Source organism: Nanorana parkeri, unplaced genomic scaffold (assembly GCF_000935625.1).
Source record: "Nanorana parkeri isolate BGI_ZX_2015 unplaced genomic scaffold, ASM93562v1 scaffold2134, whole genome shotgun sequence".
Classification (NCBI taxonomy): domain Eukaryota; kingdom Metazoa; phylum Chordata; class Amphibia; order Anura; family Dicroglossidae; genus Nanorana; species Nanorana parkeri.
This window is the reverse complement of record NW_017308402.1, coordinates 85,941-104,759: the sequence shown is the minus strand read 5'-3', so window position 1 is coordinate 104,759 and position 18,819 is coordinate 85,941. Positions and strand designations below refer to the sequence as shown.

Genomic DNA, 18,819 nt, shown 5'->3' with positions numbered 1-18,819 from the left:
GAGGAGTTGATTGAGGAATCCCTGCTGTTTCTTTTGTATTTTGACTGGCTCTGCCTTTGGCTGCCCACTGTGCTCCTACAAAGATTTTACGACCAGCTCCTTCAATCAGCTGATTAAAGGATGCCAGCCAAAAAGGTGCCAACAGCGGTACTCCCTGTGTGAATTTCGTCCGGTTCTTGAGGAGCGCAGGTATGACCACCTTTAAAATTCTCCTGAAATATAGCAGCACGCTTCCTGCATCTTGAAGCCTCAAAGCTGTGAAGCTGCAGTAGGAGATCATCCATCCGTATGGACGAGAAAATTGGAAGGCTCAGGATGGACAATTTTTCTTGTTTCATTTCTGAATGTACAACATTCTGACTGTGAATGTAATTTCCATTCAGGAAAAATCAAAAATATTGTTTTGCACATATTATAGACACCAAAGAAACCTGTTTAATATGTCTGGGATTCCATTCAAGTTGCAGGTCTGGTCAAAATTTCAGTGGTTTTTGAATGACATTAGGTAACTCAACTTCCAGCTGCTGGTGTGCATGTGCCAGGCACAGTGCTGATGTACTTGTTTGAGAAGCAATGCACGGTTTCTTTTTTTTGTTAGAACAATATTAACATTTTACAAGAGTGATTGTAAAAAAAAAAAAAAAAAAAGCACTGTATGCCATACTTTTTTTAAGCACAACACGGTGGTGTGAACTGAGCCCACCCATGGCAAGCCAAATTGTGTTGTTTTGCTTCCAGGTTGCTCTGGAAACAAATTCCCAGTGCAGCCTCAACGCATTGGATGTGAAGTCTGAACAACTCAGTCTGAACATCTCCAGCATCTCCGCCATATCCAGACTGTCTTCAGATCATCCACTGCATTAGAACCCACTGCAGACATTTATGTCACTCTTTGTCCACCATGTCACTATCTCCAGAGGGTATTGGACAGTAGGTGTAAGGGAAGACCTCTTGTCAAATTGACCATCACCATGTATGTGACACACTACTACCTCTGACTGCTAGTCCTACCAAATCTGGAGTGAGATTTCGTGAAGCCGCTACTGTGCTAAAGAGGAAGCTGTACCCGAGAACACGCATCTCCTTACTTCTGAAGATCTGGGCTTTCTCAGTCACTCCTGTTGTTTCTTAAACATTCCTCCATCGGTCATTTGATCACCAGCCATCAAAAGTTAGCTCGGATGTGAGGAAGCAAAAGGTCTATTTCTCCCAAAATAGCTGCCTCCACACAGATACACAGTGCTGAACAGGACATGGAGTCTACAGTCAACACTGGCGCCTAGTCTTTTTGCATTCTGCTTGAATTATATATTGCCCAAGATGTATACATGGCTCTGTTTACACACAGAGGACAGAAAGCTTCCTTTTTGTACTTTAGGACACTACAAACCAAGTCTCCTCACCATGGACAGCTCCCAAGTTACATCTCTTGATAGTCAAATTCCTTTTGGTAGAACAATTGCTTACTTTCCGCATCTTAAAAGTCTAATACAGATATCTCAAAGTGGTGTTTTTTTAAGCTGCATGTGGCCCTCTCGCCCCTTCTCTGCAGCCCTTTGTGTTTTAAGAATTAAAAAAAGCTAATAAGCTCCCAGCTGTTTCACAGTTTATAAGTTACACTTGCTTACATAATTTTAATAAATGCAAAATACTTCAGGAAATGCTTTATGGCATCTTGTTCTGGGATTAAATATTGTGAGCTGACATTTTTACCATATTGGTAAATTTTGAAGAAAATAGGTGCATACTTCAGCAGGCATAATGCAGCCCACTTAAAGGACATTTCCACTTTTGTAAGTGATTGCCAGTTTTTGTATTAATGTAATGGTGCAGTGAGGATGTATGTGTGTGTGCATTTTCAGTGTTCACAGTGCTGTTTTTGTTACCTTTTTTGGGGTGTATGTATACATAAAACTTTTTTTTCTGATTTTGAATAGCGTTGGGAATCGTTAAAACCCCTTCTAGTAAATTAAAACTTGCAAAATGGTCTAACTCTTACCTGCTCTATCCAAAACTATAAAAACTGTTTTGCCTAGAGATAGTAAAGGTTTAATCCCATTAATTTACCAACTGTTTCATCTGAATTTGACATGCCTGATCTAACACATGATCTTGTCATTTATTTGTTTAATTCTAGGCTACACTCCTTTCCTGCAAGCCAACTTCACCTTTCTTCACACCCATGTAATGAGTCAAGGTGTAGATCAGGATACCATGAAGCCCATCCCATGATGGAAAGGCAAGTTTGAGGACTTAAAGTTCATGTGAGGTGAAGATAGCAGCTTTACACCCATGTCATAATCAATGCAGAACCAGACCATAAACAAGGTTAAACACTCCAGTGAGTGTGGCCCGAATTCTTTCTGCTTGGATACAGCTATAAATAGGGGAATCATAGATTAATAAAACTAAAGAGATTTTAGTCTCATTTCCTCTTTGTTCTGTAGAATGCAGAAAAGCAACAGGAGGTCTTATTAAGCCACTTACATTAAATAACACTAAATATTTCTATTCATCTGTCTGAACCTGTCTGGGTTGGTTTTAACAAAAAAACAAAAAAAGCAATAAGCACATTCCTAGAAAATACATTTTATATTAACATTTGCCTGGTGTAGGCCAGTTCCCAACACAGATATGTCAACAATGCAATGACCAAAGCCAATTCAACATAAAACATGACAGAGTTTAATACTCCACAACGTACCTCCATGGCTGATTTACCACTATTAGTTATTCAGTAGTTGTATGGCAGCATTCATTTAAAAATGGTTTTATATATTGCCTTACTTTTGAGACAATGGCTTTAAAATGTCAGACCTAATCAAATCACAAGTCTCACACACTATGCAGATAAAAGTAACAAGTTTTAGGGCCATTTCACACCAATTGTGGTGCGATCCAGAGCGGTAGCTACTAGAACGCACAGCAATTGCACACTAAACTCCCCCCTTCGTTCCGGGAGGGGTGGTGCTGCATGCCCTATTTTTTTGCGTTTGCACTGGACCGGAACATTGTTTTGCCATGCGTCCAATTGCACTCTCCCACCCCAAAATGAATGGGGGAGTTTAGTGTGCAATTGCTGTGCGTTCCAGCACCTTCGTCTCTGGAATGCACCGCAACTGTGTGAACTGGCGCTTAATGTGCAGCGTATTTCCACTTTTGCAGTCAAATTGGAGAAATCTCTACTATATGTTTGTTATGTGTCCCCTCTCACACAGCATGCCCAAACATAATTTTGTACTATTTCTTACCTTTTAGATATTTTTTTGGTGAAGGCCTTTGTGCAGACTCCAGGCTACTCTGAGCAGTTTAATATTGAAAATAAAGGGACAGACAGTATTCAAATCTACATAATATCGTACAGACGGGGTCTATTATAACTTACCACTGCCCTCCCCGTAATATTACAGGGGGAAGCTAGGTGGGATTTTTAAGCAAGTAAAAATTACTTAAAAATGTAAGAGTCATTTTTTATTTTAACATTCTGCAATGTGAACAGGAACATAAAACAAACATGAAATAGATGTTATCCAATTTGGAACTACACTTTTTATAAGATTTTATACAGTAGGATGTTTTGTCAGTCCTCATGCTGTAAATGTATATTTTTTTATACATAACGGGTTCAATACATTGCCTTAGTGATAGGAAGAATGACAACAATGATATCAGGAAAAATAATTACCATCTCTTCTGCTAGATTCATCAATTCGGTTTAGCTCTGTGTTTTCTCTTTCAAGCCGAGGTTGGTGTGGTCTCTTCTTTGTTGTTGTTGGCTGCGGTGCTACCAAGACAAAATGTTAATTAGCATTGTTCTACTTTACTTGGTTATTGCTGATGATACAAGACCATGTGAACAATGAGTCAAATAGCAGGATCAGGTAAAGCTCAATTAATGTAATTTTATATGCAGCATTAGGAGTCTCTGATCATCACTTGTAGCATGTTTACAGTCCCTGATCATCTCCTGTAGCATGTCTACAGTCCCTGATCATCTCCTGTAGCATGTCTACCGTCGCTGATCATCTCCTGTAGCATGACTACACTCTCTGTCCATTTCTTGTTGCATGCTTGTAGTCTCTGATCATCTCTTGTAGAATGTCTACAGTCTCTAACCATCTCATGTAGCATGCTCATAATCTATGACCATCTCCTGTAGCATGTCTACAGTCTCTGATCATCTCCTGTAGGATATCTATAGTCTCCAACAATCTCCCCTTGCATGTTGCAATCTCTGACAGCTTTCTGTAACATTACATTCATTGAATATTATGTGCGGCTCTTTGGTAATATCAGGGCCACCACTATATCAAGTAAGCTGACCACCACTGATCTAGACTGGTAATGTAGAGTGTAGAAATGGAATGGCAGAAATCAGGACTATAAAACGGAATCTTTGTTAATCAGGATGTGCAGAGCTAAACATGTGCCAGGAATGTGTGTGTCAGCAGACTGAGATGTTTACACTATGTATAAACATAAAGGGGAAGACGAGATTACAGTCTGAACACATCAAAGCTGCTTTTATCAGGTTTAGCAGACAGCAAAAAATATTTTCAGGTTTTAAATGGAACGCCCGGCTATTTTGATCCGCCATACAGGTGTTTACATAGTGTGCCTGTGGGAGGCAGACAAGGAACTGACAGGTACCGGGGGCCAGTTAGTTACTTCCAGGCACCCCACTATGGAAGATCTATGTGCCTCAAAGCTGTATGTCAAGGCAAAGACATAACACATGCACTACACCACTGCAATACATACACATTTCTCCGTGTGCTATGCCTTTAACCCTTTTGATGCCAGAGCTATTTTTTTCACACATGTCAAAATGCGCATTTTAGAAATGAAGATTACATAAAGTGTATCTTAACCGCAAACAGAAAATATTATATTACAGTTCACCAATTCTTAAATGTGGTGGCTGCTTCCTTTTCTTCTTTTTTTTTTTAGGGCCAGTGCACAGTGTTCATAATAGTGCTTGCAGTATTTTTGCAGATTGCACTGGACCGGAACGCAAGCACTAATGCGGACGATCGCACTGTGGGCGGGGACGTGGCTGCGGTGCCATTGACTTCAATGCACTGCCATGCCTCCCACCGCCCCTGAACGCAGAGAGGCTTGTGTTCCAGAGGCCGAACGCACTGGAATGCGGACTTGGTGGTGTGAACCGGCCCTCCGACTTTTACTCCTTTATTTTCACCTGGTGATCTGCCCAGTAACACACTTCCTGTCTTAGTGTGGCTCCACTCTATGGAGGAGCAATAGAGCAACCCTTGGACAGCAGCATTAACACCCTGTGGAGAGAGTGTTTTAGATGGACTAGCAGATTTAGATGGACTTGACTAACAAATTAAAACCAAACTTCATCTAACACAATAGCTTTTTGGATAAAGGTTTTACATTTATGAATAAAAGCTGTCCATTGTTGGAACCCGTATCCATGTTCTATGGTTTGTCTCGGCCCTCTATCTGCCACTTTTGCTGGACAGCTTGCTCTGCTAAAGGAAGTTGAAAAATAACAGACTTACTGGCTGGATCCCCAGGTGAAAATAAATAAAAGAAAGCCTAAAAAAGAAAACTAATGCAGCCACCACATCTAAGGGTTGGTAATCAGCAAAATATTACATCTTTGATTTTGGGTTTAGATTTCAAAAAAACCCTCAAAATATATTACCAACAGTTTATCAAACTAATACTTTCCCTTAAAAAAATACACTAAAAAGGTATCTCAGGGGAGAGCTCAGAGCGAGATCCAGGCTGCACTGGATGGACACAGACTGGAGAGCGTCTGAATATCTGTGGGATAAGGACGTATCACACGGATCCCTCCATTGCTCCGGTTTTCTTATTGTCCTACAGCCTGTTGTTATTCTACTCTTGTGAGTACCTGCTAGTTTGTTTTTTACATTTGTTGAATAAACCTATCTGCACCAGGGAAGGCGCCCCTCTCTTTGGGTTTTCTTCCAGATGTCCCAGTCTCCCTGATTGTATTGGGGCTGCGCCCTGCACATATGTCTAGTACTTCTTCCTTGTGAGGGATGAGGAATGATTGACTCTGGCGCTTCTGGATAAGATTTTTTGTTTGGAACCAGAAGTCTGTTTACAGGTCACTGCTGCTGCTGATGCAAGCCTTACATTGCAGGCAGCGAAAGAGTTAAAGACCCGGCAGGTACAGTAAATACGTGAAAATGTTGATCTGACAGAAATGCACTCCGCTCTTAAATTTCCTATTCTGGGCTGACAGCATACAGCAATTTTGTGGACTGCGTGGTGTCAGCCCTACCCAGTTGTCTTTTGCTAAACTATTCCTACTGTCTTCATCTTTAAAGCATAGGCACTAACTGACATGTAGTACTAAGATGAGACCTGCGAGGGCTAAATAGATTTGGAGATAACACAAGCAGAGTCTACAGCAATCATTCCCTGGGGGTGCCTTCTGGCTTTGTCAGATGTGCCTTCAAATCTTCCACAGCATGCATTTCCAGAGTATAGGCGAGCTGGCCACCAGCACCATGGGAACGTATGACACTAATACAGAGTGGGCTGCATCCAGAACCTCTCCCAGCATTCAGAAGAGCACATAAGGCCACCTCCATCCAGGATTGTTCCACCTCCTGTCCACTGTCATGCTGCTACAGCCAAAATGTGGTGAAGATTATAAGGTAGGGCTGTTAGGTCCCGTGTGGGCCCGATGTGATGAGGAGGACCTCTCTTGCAAAACCGTCTGATGACCACTGGGGTGAAGACAATGGGCTCAGGCAGGGGGTGCACAGGTGCCGGATCAGGATTTCCAGGGATCTGCAGTGGTGGTAGTTGAGCAGAGTAGGCAGCCGTGCAGAGGAAGTTGGAAGACAAGCCGGGTCGGTATTAGGCGGACAGTGAAGTACAAGAGAGGATCCAAAGAATAGTCGAGGGACAAGCCGGGTCAGTATTAGGCAGACAGCGAAGTACAGAAGGATAATCCAAAGGGAATGTCAAGAAGGAAGCCAGGTAATCAGGTAGTCAGGAAACAATGCAGGAGCGGATCACAGATGACTGGTGCTGGCTAGCAATCACTCAGCAATGAATCCCAGTCCTGTGGGGCCTTAAATAGGCTGAGACGTTGTACTGCGCGTGCGCTGACGTGATGACGTCACCCGCACGTGCAGCGTCATGACGTCACGCCGTGTGGGGCGGATGCCGCCGGGTCACAGGTCACAGGGCATCTGCGGTTGCGCGGCCAAGCAGCGCCGACGGAACGCCCCCTTCGTGCACGTCTCTGCACAGTGGCCTGGATTGGGACATGGCTCGTCCCGCGGGACTGCACCTGACATGGCTGACGAGCCACCCGGACCGGAACCCGACATGCCCGGACCGGGGCCCGACAAGGACTCTCATGCAAAGAAGGAACTGAGGACTCTCATGTGAAGGGGGGCTCCTGATGTGAAGCGGGCTCAGCTTCTAATGTGAATTTTTTTTGGGGGGGGGCTTCCCCCCTTAAAATTCATACCAGGCCCCTATCTAGGATAAGGGGTTGGCATAGATTTTGGGGGGAAACCAGGCTATTTTTATATTTTAGAATGGTGTTCCTCGAGATTTTGCATACTTTCATAGGGTGCCGTGACTCAAAGGTTGAGACACGCCGGTTTACAGAACAGCTCTGAATTTCCGACAAGATCAGCAGGTTTTATTTGCACATATAAAACAGATGTAACATAATACTTCCAATTGTATATTTAATAGACCAAAAGAGAAAAAATAAGAAAAGTTCATTGTTAGGGTTTCTATACACAAGTTAACATGGCTAATTACAGCCAATCACAGCTTAATTAAATATTTGATACCCAGGGAGGATGATTCATCTCTTTCACATTCTAAATTACAATGTCATTGGCACTGCAGACACAAAGAATGCTTACACTTACATTCTTCTACAGATAGCACAGAAATGAATGTGTATCTGTACAAGACCACAACTGTCATGTTCTTCATAAACAAAATAGCAGAGACCATGCAGACCTATTTTTAATTATATAAGATAAACTTTTTTTCAGTTACTGGCATACTTCTTAGTTTTAATTTTGTAGTAGACATATAAATGCTCAAATAATTAGTTCAGTTTCAGATCAATTCAATTTTTGTCCTTCTACTCACTGTTGTGTCTTGTTGTTGGAGCTGGTGTCATTGTAACAGGCAGAGTTGGCGAAATAACAGTCTCTACGGTCTCTTGCAAAGAGCTGCGATCTCTCTGGTGGTGAATATAATAATCCTTAGGAAGCCAGTACTCATACTCTATACCTGAATTGTGCTCTGTAAAGAGGACCTACAACATAAGGCACAAGGCATAAATAATATGTACACATAAAGGCTTCTAATATGCAGTTTGGGTGAATATATAATACCGTTCTATTATTAGTAGACTGTATACTTTCGACCCATGGATAGATAAGACAAATGTGGGACAGTCATCAATTCTCTACTGTAGCATCTTTCTATGTGCACACTTTACTTGCATACCAGACAGCAGACAAAAATCTTGTGTGGCAAGCTGGGATCCCTATGCTCTCTGCACTTTGCACAATGCTGATTTTTAAAATCGCGGTTTAGAACTAGTTTCATAGCAATCTGATGGAGGTACTTGGACTATATATTCTGTAAATTTACATTTATTGCAAAGTATTTCCCAATGCTATTGCTGCCTAGGTAAATCGTTATGCAGCCACACAGCCCAGGACCCTTGTTCTTCCTGCACTCCTAGCAAATATACAGTTTGCTAGGGCAGACGTTATGTTCTTGGCAGCAAAGGGGACAAGACGGGGGGAAAAGTTGGTTTCTATACTGTAACTAGTGTTATTCAATTTAAAAAAAATCTAAAACACATAAAGATGTGATATCTTCATTCAGAAATAATAGCACACCGATATTTCTCATTTAATAAACGCTCAAGAACATTTTCTATCCATTTTTGGTCCTGCGAGGATATGAATGGTATGTTCCTATTGTAAAAACTGTTGTAGAAAAACTTTAAATTGAAAACATATTCTGCAGATCAGCAAATATAAACCTGATCTGTTTTTCTGCTTATTCAGTCTCTAGTTTTACAAGATGCCAATTAAAGCAATGCTATACTTAGTAAGTGTGATGACATCAAGCCCTACATGCGGCAGTACTTTGAGCTCAGTAGAGTAAAGTTGTTATGCTGATCTCCATAGTCCAAAAATTTCACTTGATTACTAACAAGCTAGTAAAGTTGAACTGTGTCCAACCCATGAATCTTTTTTTAAATAAGAAAATATTGAAGCATGTGAAAAAGATTTTGGAAGAGTTTAAAGATAAATTTGAAACATCCTTCTGTCCTGTTGACTTAAGACTACTACTTCAGTGATTTTTCCTTTTATGGGAAGGTCCTAAGCTTCAGTCATGTCCCTTGTGTGATTTTTCCCATTTTGGCATGCCCGCTGTCACTTATTTTTATCACAATTTTAAATGCAGTTCTATGGATTCTCCTAGTGGCCATCTGCATGTTAGGCAGTGGGTCAACCAGGGCCGTAGGAAGGGCAAGGCGATACGGGCCAAAGAATAATAAAACTCCTGACAGCTTTGCTTCGCTCTGCATGGCTTTGCATGCAGTGTGTCACAGGCTTTATACTACGCTCCATATCAACCACTGTGGGAAGCAGCTGTGGAGCATCAGCCTTCTGGGAGCTGTAGTCCCAGGAGGCAATGTCAGTGCCTCAGTGGTTAATGGGGCCCTCTTGCTCCTGTTCAGGCCAATCCAAGTGGCGGAACTCTAGGGCCCGGTCACAGCTGCTACTCTATTAATTCCGCCACTTGGAGGGCACTGACATTAACAAACAAGGCACTGGCATTGCCTCCTGAGACTGCAGATCCCAGCATGCAGCAGGCCAACACTCCACAGCTCCCTCCCGCAGTGGTTGATACTCATGCCAGTGGCAGAACTACCAGGGTCGCAGAATCCGCACTGAGCACAGAGAGCCCGCACTGAGCACTGACCACCTCAAAAAACATGGGGGTGGGGTACAATTTTCTGTTCTTGCCTCGGGTGCAAAAGAAGCTAGCTACAGTTCTGGGGTCAACATTCCTGCTGAACTATTAGCAACTGCTTATATATTATTACAGGAAGTACCACCCAGAGAGTATACGTGAGCAGATATGGTGGCCCACCAATATATAACCAAGTTTAGAGCCTGGGTGCACTCAAACCACAAGCTGAAGATGCAAAAATGTGGGGGGCATGCATAATGGTCTCACACACACACACATAAATTAAGAAATCTTACATAGAAATAATGGCTTTACAACATTAACACATATCCACCACATAGTTTACATGGGGTTGACACCCTTTCTACAAACTATGCATATGCAGTGCTTAAAAAGACACTGTACACAAACCATGACATGCAGATTCTCTTCTGTTGGTCCTGTTGCCTCAAAGGTCTCCTGATTGTCAGCAGAGCGTTTGTACTGGATCTTGGTTCCTGCCACATTGAAGACGCCAGGATAACTAATGGCCCAGTTACCGTTGATCACATAGTGATAGTTCCTATTTCTCAGGGCTGTAAGAGGGGAACACTCAGGTGAGTACATATTACAAAATGTACATTCCACTGCTCACTTAACAAGACAACATAAGATGATGTCTGGCTCCAGAAAGTGCTTGACTAAGCGGTCTTTCCACATTTTATTAGCACTTTTAATTTGTAGCTGCTTCAGTATTACTGAAATGTGGCAGTACATCATCCTTTTATTACCAACAATTAAGTAATACATTTAGAAATCATAAAATCAGACAGACAAAGAGCAGACTCTAAAATGTATACACTTGAAGGCTTTTTCAATGTGGCAATGCAATCATGATGTGTAAAGTGCAGTAATCAGCAGCACACAGATTTAAGCAACTAAACCCTTATAACTTTCTCCTTTGTCTCCTGAGCAGAGTTCAAATGTATACCCGTTCTGGTAAAGTAATCTGTATGGCTCTCATTGAGAGTTCCTCACTCAAATAAAGCTTTTGTGGCATACCTTCTATTAGGGATGTTCAGGTACCGAGTACCGTACTCAGTACAAGTACAATTACAGATACTTTTCCAGCTCCGAGACTAGACTAGAGAAAAGTCAGGAGGCAGCTGTCATTTGTAGGGAGCACACAGAGCTCCTGGGATTTGTACATCTCTGTTTTAATGTATTATGGGTTTTTTATAAATATATATCAGGGATGCACCAATACCTTTTTTTCAATTACAAGTACTGATACTTGCCCAAGTACTCACAGATACAATTACTGATACATTTTTCTTTAGTGTCATGAGACCGTTTTTTTTAAAACAATACAGACTAATGATTTCAGGACAGTGGTGGAGTGCCAGAGCCAGGTCCCAGCTGCAACCCTGCAGCCCTGGTAGTTCTTGTGAAAATGCCAAAGTATCGACACTGGTATCTGGACATCCCTACCTTCCATGTACAAGCTCCTAAAGCTGACCATACATGTATAGTTTTTTCATGGGCTGAAAAATGAGAGAAAATGGCTCGATTACCCCATTCACACTAAACACTGTGGATGGAGCGATCTCCCCTATTGGCGTCTATGGCCGTCAGAATACCTGAACAGTAACTGCAGATAATTGGATACAGTTACTGTTTGGCCGACAGTTCTCCACCTGGCTTCTTTGATTTTTCAATAGAAGTTTGTTGATCTGACTGGTTCGTTGGGCTAACTATGATTAAAAGTTTGACTGATTTCCAAGATTTTGAAAAAAATTCCAAAAGGGTATGGCCAGCTTTAGACTAACTCCAGCTTTCAGGATGAACAAGTAGTATGCATATCAGAGATCCTTCCTTTATATAGGACCGAAAACACTGCCGCCTCTTTTCTCCTTCTCCCCTTGTCATGATTTGGCCTTGTTCCTGAACACTCACTGAAGTCATGTGCTGTATGTAAAATGATGATTTTAGCCAGCAGTGAACTAATCAAAGCTATTGTTTTCACAAAGGTGCACTTAAACTAGATCCCAATTTTAGTTTTGGATAGAGTGATGGGGAGTTTCAAACTGTCTGTCTGTGTCACCACTGTGGAGATTTCCTCTATATTTGCCCTGGTGACTACTGTCAGTGCAATAAAATTAAAAGGTGAGTTGTTACTAGAATAGGATTACAAGTTGATGACCAGGTTGTCCTGCTCAACTGCAGAAGGGAAAATTAAGTGGCAACCTGATTATGCTGTTTGGATCACAAGACTGGCTGAACATAAATACAAATGTTATGTATAGGGCTGTTTGGTGGTTGCCTCTGGTGACATCTTATTGGGTTATTTGGAGGAGCAGCAGGTGTGCCTGCCTCCCCCTTTCCAGCCAGAGAGTCCCAGGTAATCTTATTTGGGTTACTTGGTGGAGTGGCAGGTGTGCCTGCCGCCCCCTTTCCAGCCAGAGAGTCACAGTTAAAAGGAGAACTATGAGATGAGTGATTTCCACTCACCTCATAGTTCTAGCTGACCTGTGACAATGAGACTGTCACAGGTCGGCTCAGTAGATCGGGAGGTGAGCGAACACATACCGGGTTCGCTCACCTCTCGATCCTGTCACGGCTCTCTGCCCTGACAGGGGGAGGGGCTGGATTCCCCTCTCCCCGCTCCGATCTGCCAGCGCTGACTGGCGCAACGGACGGGGGAGGGGGCGGGTACAGCTGGCTCTGCCTCTAGATAGGCAGAGCCAGCTGTCACTCACGCAGCTGGGTGGATCCATGTCGGGATCCGCTCAGGCGTCTCAGTATAACGCGAGCTGTAGCTCGCGGTATACTGAGGTTAGGGTAACGGGAGGACGCTAGTTTGTGTCGTCCCGTTATCCTAAGGAGAACTATGGGGAAAAACACTGACCCCATAGTTCTCCTTTAATCTTATTGGGTTACTTGGGGTAGCAGCAGGTGTGCTTGCCGCGTCCTTTCCATCTAATAAGGCCAATTTCAATCCTTTCTGTACTGTATAAACTGTTATAATAAATGTATTGGATTTAACCAGCTGCATAGGGAGCATGAACAATTTATACTGATTTATTTTTCTCTTGGCTGCAAAGATATTGCCACGTAGGAACCTTTGGTCTGTGGATATTCAATCACTTGTTCATTAACACAGAGTTATAATCAGGAGACTTTATGTATTAGATCATTTATAATTCTACGTGCCAGCCCTTCTTTAGAAAACAAGAACACAAATAGTTCCTTCTCTTTCCCTGGGGCGCTCTTGTTTCTTGTTTTTGGAGATAAACTAGCTGTCTCATCTGCTGCAGTTTCTAAATAACAATGACTTATTTTAAGTAGTTCTTTCATCTGAATATTTTAAGCAATTCAAGTCCAGCAAATACCAGCCTCTGAACATGTATTTTGATACTGCAAAAACACATGGATCATAGAGGAAACAGTTCTATGGAAACAAAACAACACAACAGGAAAAAATGTCAACACATGACATGTCAACTTTGATGCTGTTTTTCTTTACCTTCGACCAGTTGGTTTGGCATTTCAATACAAAAAAAATAAATGGAGAGCATAAAAGTAATCCTATAATTAGAGTCTCTTAGATAATCAGACACTATTTACCACCCTAACTGCAAAAGCAAGAAGATCTTTTCCAGGATACTAGAAAATACGTATTCTATATACTATGGCTTCTATATTTCTATAGACAACTTTCTCGTATACTGATGTGTTAATAATCTTATATGAAATTACAAAGAGGTCTTACTCTATTCATAGCTCCCAACAACCTTATTTGGAGGGATTGTCATTCTTTTGGAACCAAAAATGAAGGGGTCACTGGCACTCCAGTATGCTGATCAATACACCTTTACTGACGCATGCTCAGTATCACATAACACAACGTTTCAGGGCCACGGAGGATCCCCTTCATTAGGCAAAACCATAATTTTGCCTGACGAAGGGGACCCTGTGTGGCCCGGAAATGTTGTGTTATGTGATACTGATCATGTGTGAATATAGGCATATTGATCAGCATACTGGAGTGCCAGTGACCCCTTCTTTGCTGATATTGAGCGACGCCATCCGTTTATTACTGCAGCACCCACCTATTCCAAAAGGGGCTCATCGGTCAAGAGTGTGATGGGACTTGGACATTCATTTGGAACCAAGTCCTGCTGTCTCGCTTTCTTCCTCAGTTGGCCCTCTTTTTCGTCTGATATACAGATATCTATGAAAATGTACTATTTAACTACCAAAGGTGTTACTCTGCAAGAAAACCTTCATCCCATCTCAACTATTTTGTTTGCTATATGAAAATGCCAGTATCAGGAAGCCGGGCGGCGACTCATTACACACTGCCCGGCTTCCTGATTGGCCGAGAAGCCGGCTCCATGCTCCTTCACTACCAAGTGAAGAGAAAGTATGGAGCCGACTTTCTGGGCAATCAGGAAAGCCGGGGGGCGGGTAATGACTTACTGCCAGGCTTCCTGATTGGCCAGCTTTACAACCAGTCAGAAAGCCGGGTGGCGAGTCAATTACACGCTGTCCGGCTTCCTGATTGGTCGGGAAGCGGGCACAATGCTCACTCGTCACCAAGTGGTGTGTAATTACTTGCCACCTGGCTTCCTGATTGTTTGGGAAGCTGGCCAATCTGGAAGCTGGGTGGCGAGTCAATACACACCGCCCGGCTTCCTTAATGGGACTTCCAATATCCGTATTGGCGAGTACCGAAAAAAAGTATTGGTACTCAATCTCGAAAAACTGGTATTGGTGCATCCCGAATTAAAATGGTCCGCATAACTGGTGGCACAAGGGGTGGCTCCATTGCCTAAATACTTTGTAGAGGGATCTCCAGAAAGTTGGGAGGTATGCTCTACTGTGTGCAGGTGGTAGGTGCTGACAGCTACACAATAAAAGGGGTTTTGCATTATGAAAAGTCAAACCCCTCCACATAGTTACTTAGAAAAGATGTGAACCTGGGGTCAACTTGGAAAAGACAGTGAAAATTCCATATGAACCTACAGACATGTCTAATAAAAATCTGCAAACCTGAAAAGCAGAACGTAACCCATTTATCCCTTTCAGTAACAAAACAAAAATCTGCATTTCTATTCCCGCTAGGTAGCCGTGGATGTTCAAAAGTGAACATCTGACGCTGATTTGCTCACCTGGTAAACTTTTTTTTATTTAGAAATGTTATTGCCATTAATTTCATACTGGTCTTATGCATTGGAAAGTAAACATTTACTTTTTATCGGCTACAGAAATTAATTTTGTTACTATAAAGTAGTTTTAAACAGAATTAGAAGTTCTTTAGTTTTATTCAATAAAAGCTTGCCAATCAGAGTCAGAACATTTATATGACTGGCCAATTTGAATTTACCATTTATAGACAACATGACGAAATGCCTAGAATACCACAGTAGCACACAGGGGGAGCATATTCTTCAGGAAAGGTTAACCTATGAGTATAGGTCTGTCTCATATAGTAGATTCCTATACTGTACATCTTTATTAAACATATTTTTTTAATTTTTTTTTTTTATATTCCCTATTTACTTACTGTATTTCCAATAAGCCGGAGGGGGTAGATGCTTCTTTCACATGTTTATTATTTATTTAGTACAGGTATTTATATAGCTCTGACAATTTGTGCTTTACATGGTGCACATTCACATCAGCCCCTGCCCTCATGTAGCTTACAAGCTAAGGTCCCCATTATACCACATACAGAGCCAATTTAGACAGGAACCAATTAACCTTTCAGTATGTGTTTTGGAGTGTGGAAGGAAACCGGAGTATCTGAGGAAACCTACGCAAGCACAGGGAGAACATGCTCCCTGTGCAACTCTTTGCAGATAGTGTCCTGACCCAGATTCAAACTGGGGACCTCCAGGGCTGCAAGACAGAAGTGCTAATGTTCTTTTTTTTTGCTGCCTGTTTCACGTTTGGGAGATTTCCCCTCATTACCTGTTCCGTAGACAGAACAGGAAGCAAAAGTAAATCTTTTCAAAAGTGTTGGAAATTTTGTCACTGCAGCAAATATCCACTTTGGAAGACTTGCCCTTTATTTCTGTTCCAGTGACAAGTTTGTATTTTCTCCCTGTTGTCCTGGTTACTAGGAAATAGAAGCTGAATCTCTGCAGCAGGGACACACAGCAATAAAAAGGTTGCCAACTCTTTCCTACTTTATCTATAAAAAAAAACAGTTTATAGGTATATTTCTTTTCTGAAAGAAAGCCTACTTGTAGCAATAGTTCAAGCTAAAATGGAATGAATCAGGGGAGTAAATCATCCTCCCCATTTCCCTCTGTTATTTAAAATAATTTTAAAGGGTATCTATGGTCAAAAACAAAAAACAAATATGTATTTCTATATTGAATTTCCATAAGTTTTATCTCACTGCTAATAACCATATCCATCTTGAGGATTGTGAACTCACTTACTGAAGATGCCCATAGGATGTACTTCTTCAATGCACAATTTCACTCAGCCCTGTGAATATTCACTTCCTTCTTTTTAATCTCACAGAGCCTGCCATCTAAACTCTAACTCAACATCTGAACAATGTAATATTATCATTGGTTGCTGGAAGCAATGCATGATGGGATATGTAGTCTTGAAAAAAAAAATCAAGATTGTATCCCGTCAAGCAGCACGGAAAGAGATGCAAAACAGACTGGAAAATCCAGGAAGTTGTTGAAAGTGATGGGCAGATGGAAGGCATCATTTTTTCAAGTAATCTTTGATTGCATTAATAAAACAACTATAGTACATATTCCTATTACAGTGCTGATGTTATAAAATGTTAGTATACTGTATGCTGTAACTTTAGAACTCATTTAAATATCAATCTATAAACCTTGGGGTTACAGACATGCATACATTACCATTTGGATGTTTATGTATTTTTATATAATCCATTTTTTTCTGCTTCATTCCCTACCCTAATGGGAAAATTATAGTGAATGGAAAATTTCCAGCCCAGCATGGAGCTAGTGATGGGGCAATGACTGAGATGTATATCTAATGCATGACAGTTAGAAGAAACACTCCCACTTCATACATAGCATTCAACACATATGAAAGCAGAGAACAGATATCATTCCAAGAGGTGAATAGTAGCCTGAGAAGACATACAACAGCCTGCTGTCTCCATAGAGCTGATTCCTGGGCAAGATGTTACCTGTCTGCCTCGCGAGGCCAATGAACAGATAAGAATATGTTTAACTAAAAGCCAGAGGGCTTTGAAAGGCTTCCTAATGAGATGCTGCAGATGAGATTATATACAAGCTTATGCTGATAATTTCAGGAAAGCAGGTAATTCTTTTTCCATGACATAAATCTGAAATAGAATTATATGTGCTCAGCGCTGCACCCAGAGTGGGAAAAAAATAATGACATCTGTGTCCCTGTACTGAAGGAGTTCCTAGAAGTCAGTTTCACAAAAAGACATGTTATGACAATATAAATTCCCTTGAATTTTCTTCCCTTGATTGATTTCCCTCGCTTCTCTTATTGTTCCTCAACCTGTACTCTACTCTCTCCTCTATGTTCTGTTTTCTGGACTTATGATATCTCCTCTTTTACCTGGTTTTGCCCTTTCGCTTTCTTTTTGTTGTTTTTCCTCTATTTACTCTGACACACTACCTCTGACTACTAAAACTACTCAACTCAAGTTTCTACCCCCCCTTCCACGGCAGCTATTGTGCTGTAGAGAGTAGAGTTCACCATGGTCGGAGATGGTTGCTTATATTATTCCTGTATGGGATGCTCCATAAACTAACCGGTTTTCTTTTTTTTATTACATTTGTTTATCTCATGCCTGTGGATTTTGGAGCTTTTACATATGGATCCTTTATGATTGTTAAGTACGTTCTCTTGCTTTGTACCAAGTACTATAAGTTCTTTATCTTGCTGTTGTGTCAATAAAATGTTTCAATTATAAAAAAAAAAGTATATTCAACGCCAAACCTTTTCTTTTTTTTTTTAACATCTGGTCCGCTTGGATGTAAATGCTGCAGGTTTCAGTGCTGCAGTTGTGTGTCTGTCCCCCTCTTCTCCAGCCCATTCACAAAATACACGCCACATGCTTTGTATTCTGAATGGCCAGGAGAAGAGGGAGGCAGAGACACAACCATAGCACTGGGGACTATGATACCTGCAATGCTTAGATGTGAGTGAGACAGAAGTACACAGGGAGCTGTACTAATTCTGGCATGTAAATTAACAGATTTCCCAGTTGTCGGATAAAGCCAGCATGATGGGGGGTTACTATTGTGGCAACAGAATGTGTACCAGCTTTAACCAGGGTAAGCTTATTTTGCTCGGAGTTTAGCTTTAATTAAATTATGTTGTGGTCGAGCAGAACAGCTAACACATTTTGTGGACTTTCAGCACTCCCCCTTCATCAGGGAGTCAAAATGACAAACTAAAGATAAAGTGCTGCTTGAAAAATTGCTGGATACATCATAGCTCTAGTGCAAGGGTAGGCAACCTTGGCACTCCAGCTGCTGTGGAACTACAAGTGCCATGAGGCACACCAAGACTAGCAGTCACACACATGACTCCCAGAGGCAGAGACATAATGGGATTTGCTTATCCCTGCTCTAGTGTGTCATTTGGACTCCCTAATGAAGGGGCAATGCCAAAAGCCCCCAAAGTGCATTCTGCTTGATCACAATATGAATTAAAGCTTTTTGGACTCATTGGCTATTGGTTTGGTGCTTTTGTTGCATTTCTTACTTTCTGAACAAAAAAAAAGCAGATGGCCTTCTAATCCTTCCCTACTCAACCCCAAAAAAAGATTTTTGCTTTATATGAACCTTAAAACTCAATAGTTTTAGGGAA

The 18,819-nt window shown here is 41.6% G+C and overlaps 1 protein-coding gene across 1 annotated transcript in view; it reads right to left on the bottom strand.

Moving 5' to 3' along the window:
* The window catches only part of ADAMTSL5 (ADAMTS like 5), a 69,713-nt gene that overhangs the window by 5,805 nt on the left and 45,089 nt on the right, over positions 1 to 18,819 (bottom strand). Inside the window, exons 9-11 of the mRNA XM_018572785.1 lie at positions 10,396 to 10,559; positions 8,134 to 8,302; positions 3,686 to 3,784 (exon numbers count right to left, since the gene is read on the bottom strand). Of these exons, the coding sequence (XP_018428287.1) occupies positions 3,686 to 3,784; positions 8,134 to 8,302; positions 10,396 to 10,559 (432 nt within the window). The remainder of the gene's footprint in view (positions 1 to 3,685; positions 3,785 to 8,133; positions 8,303 to 10,395; positions 10,560 to 18,819) is intronic.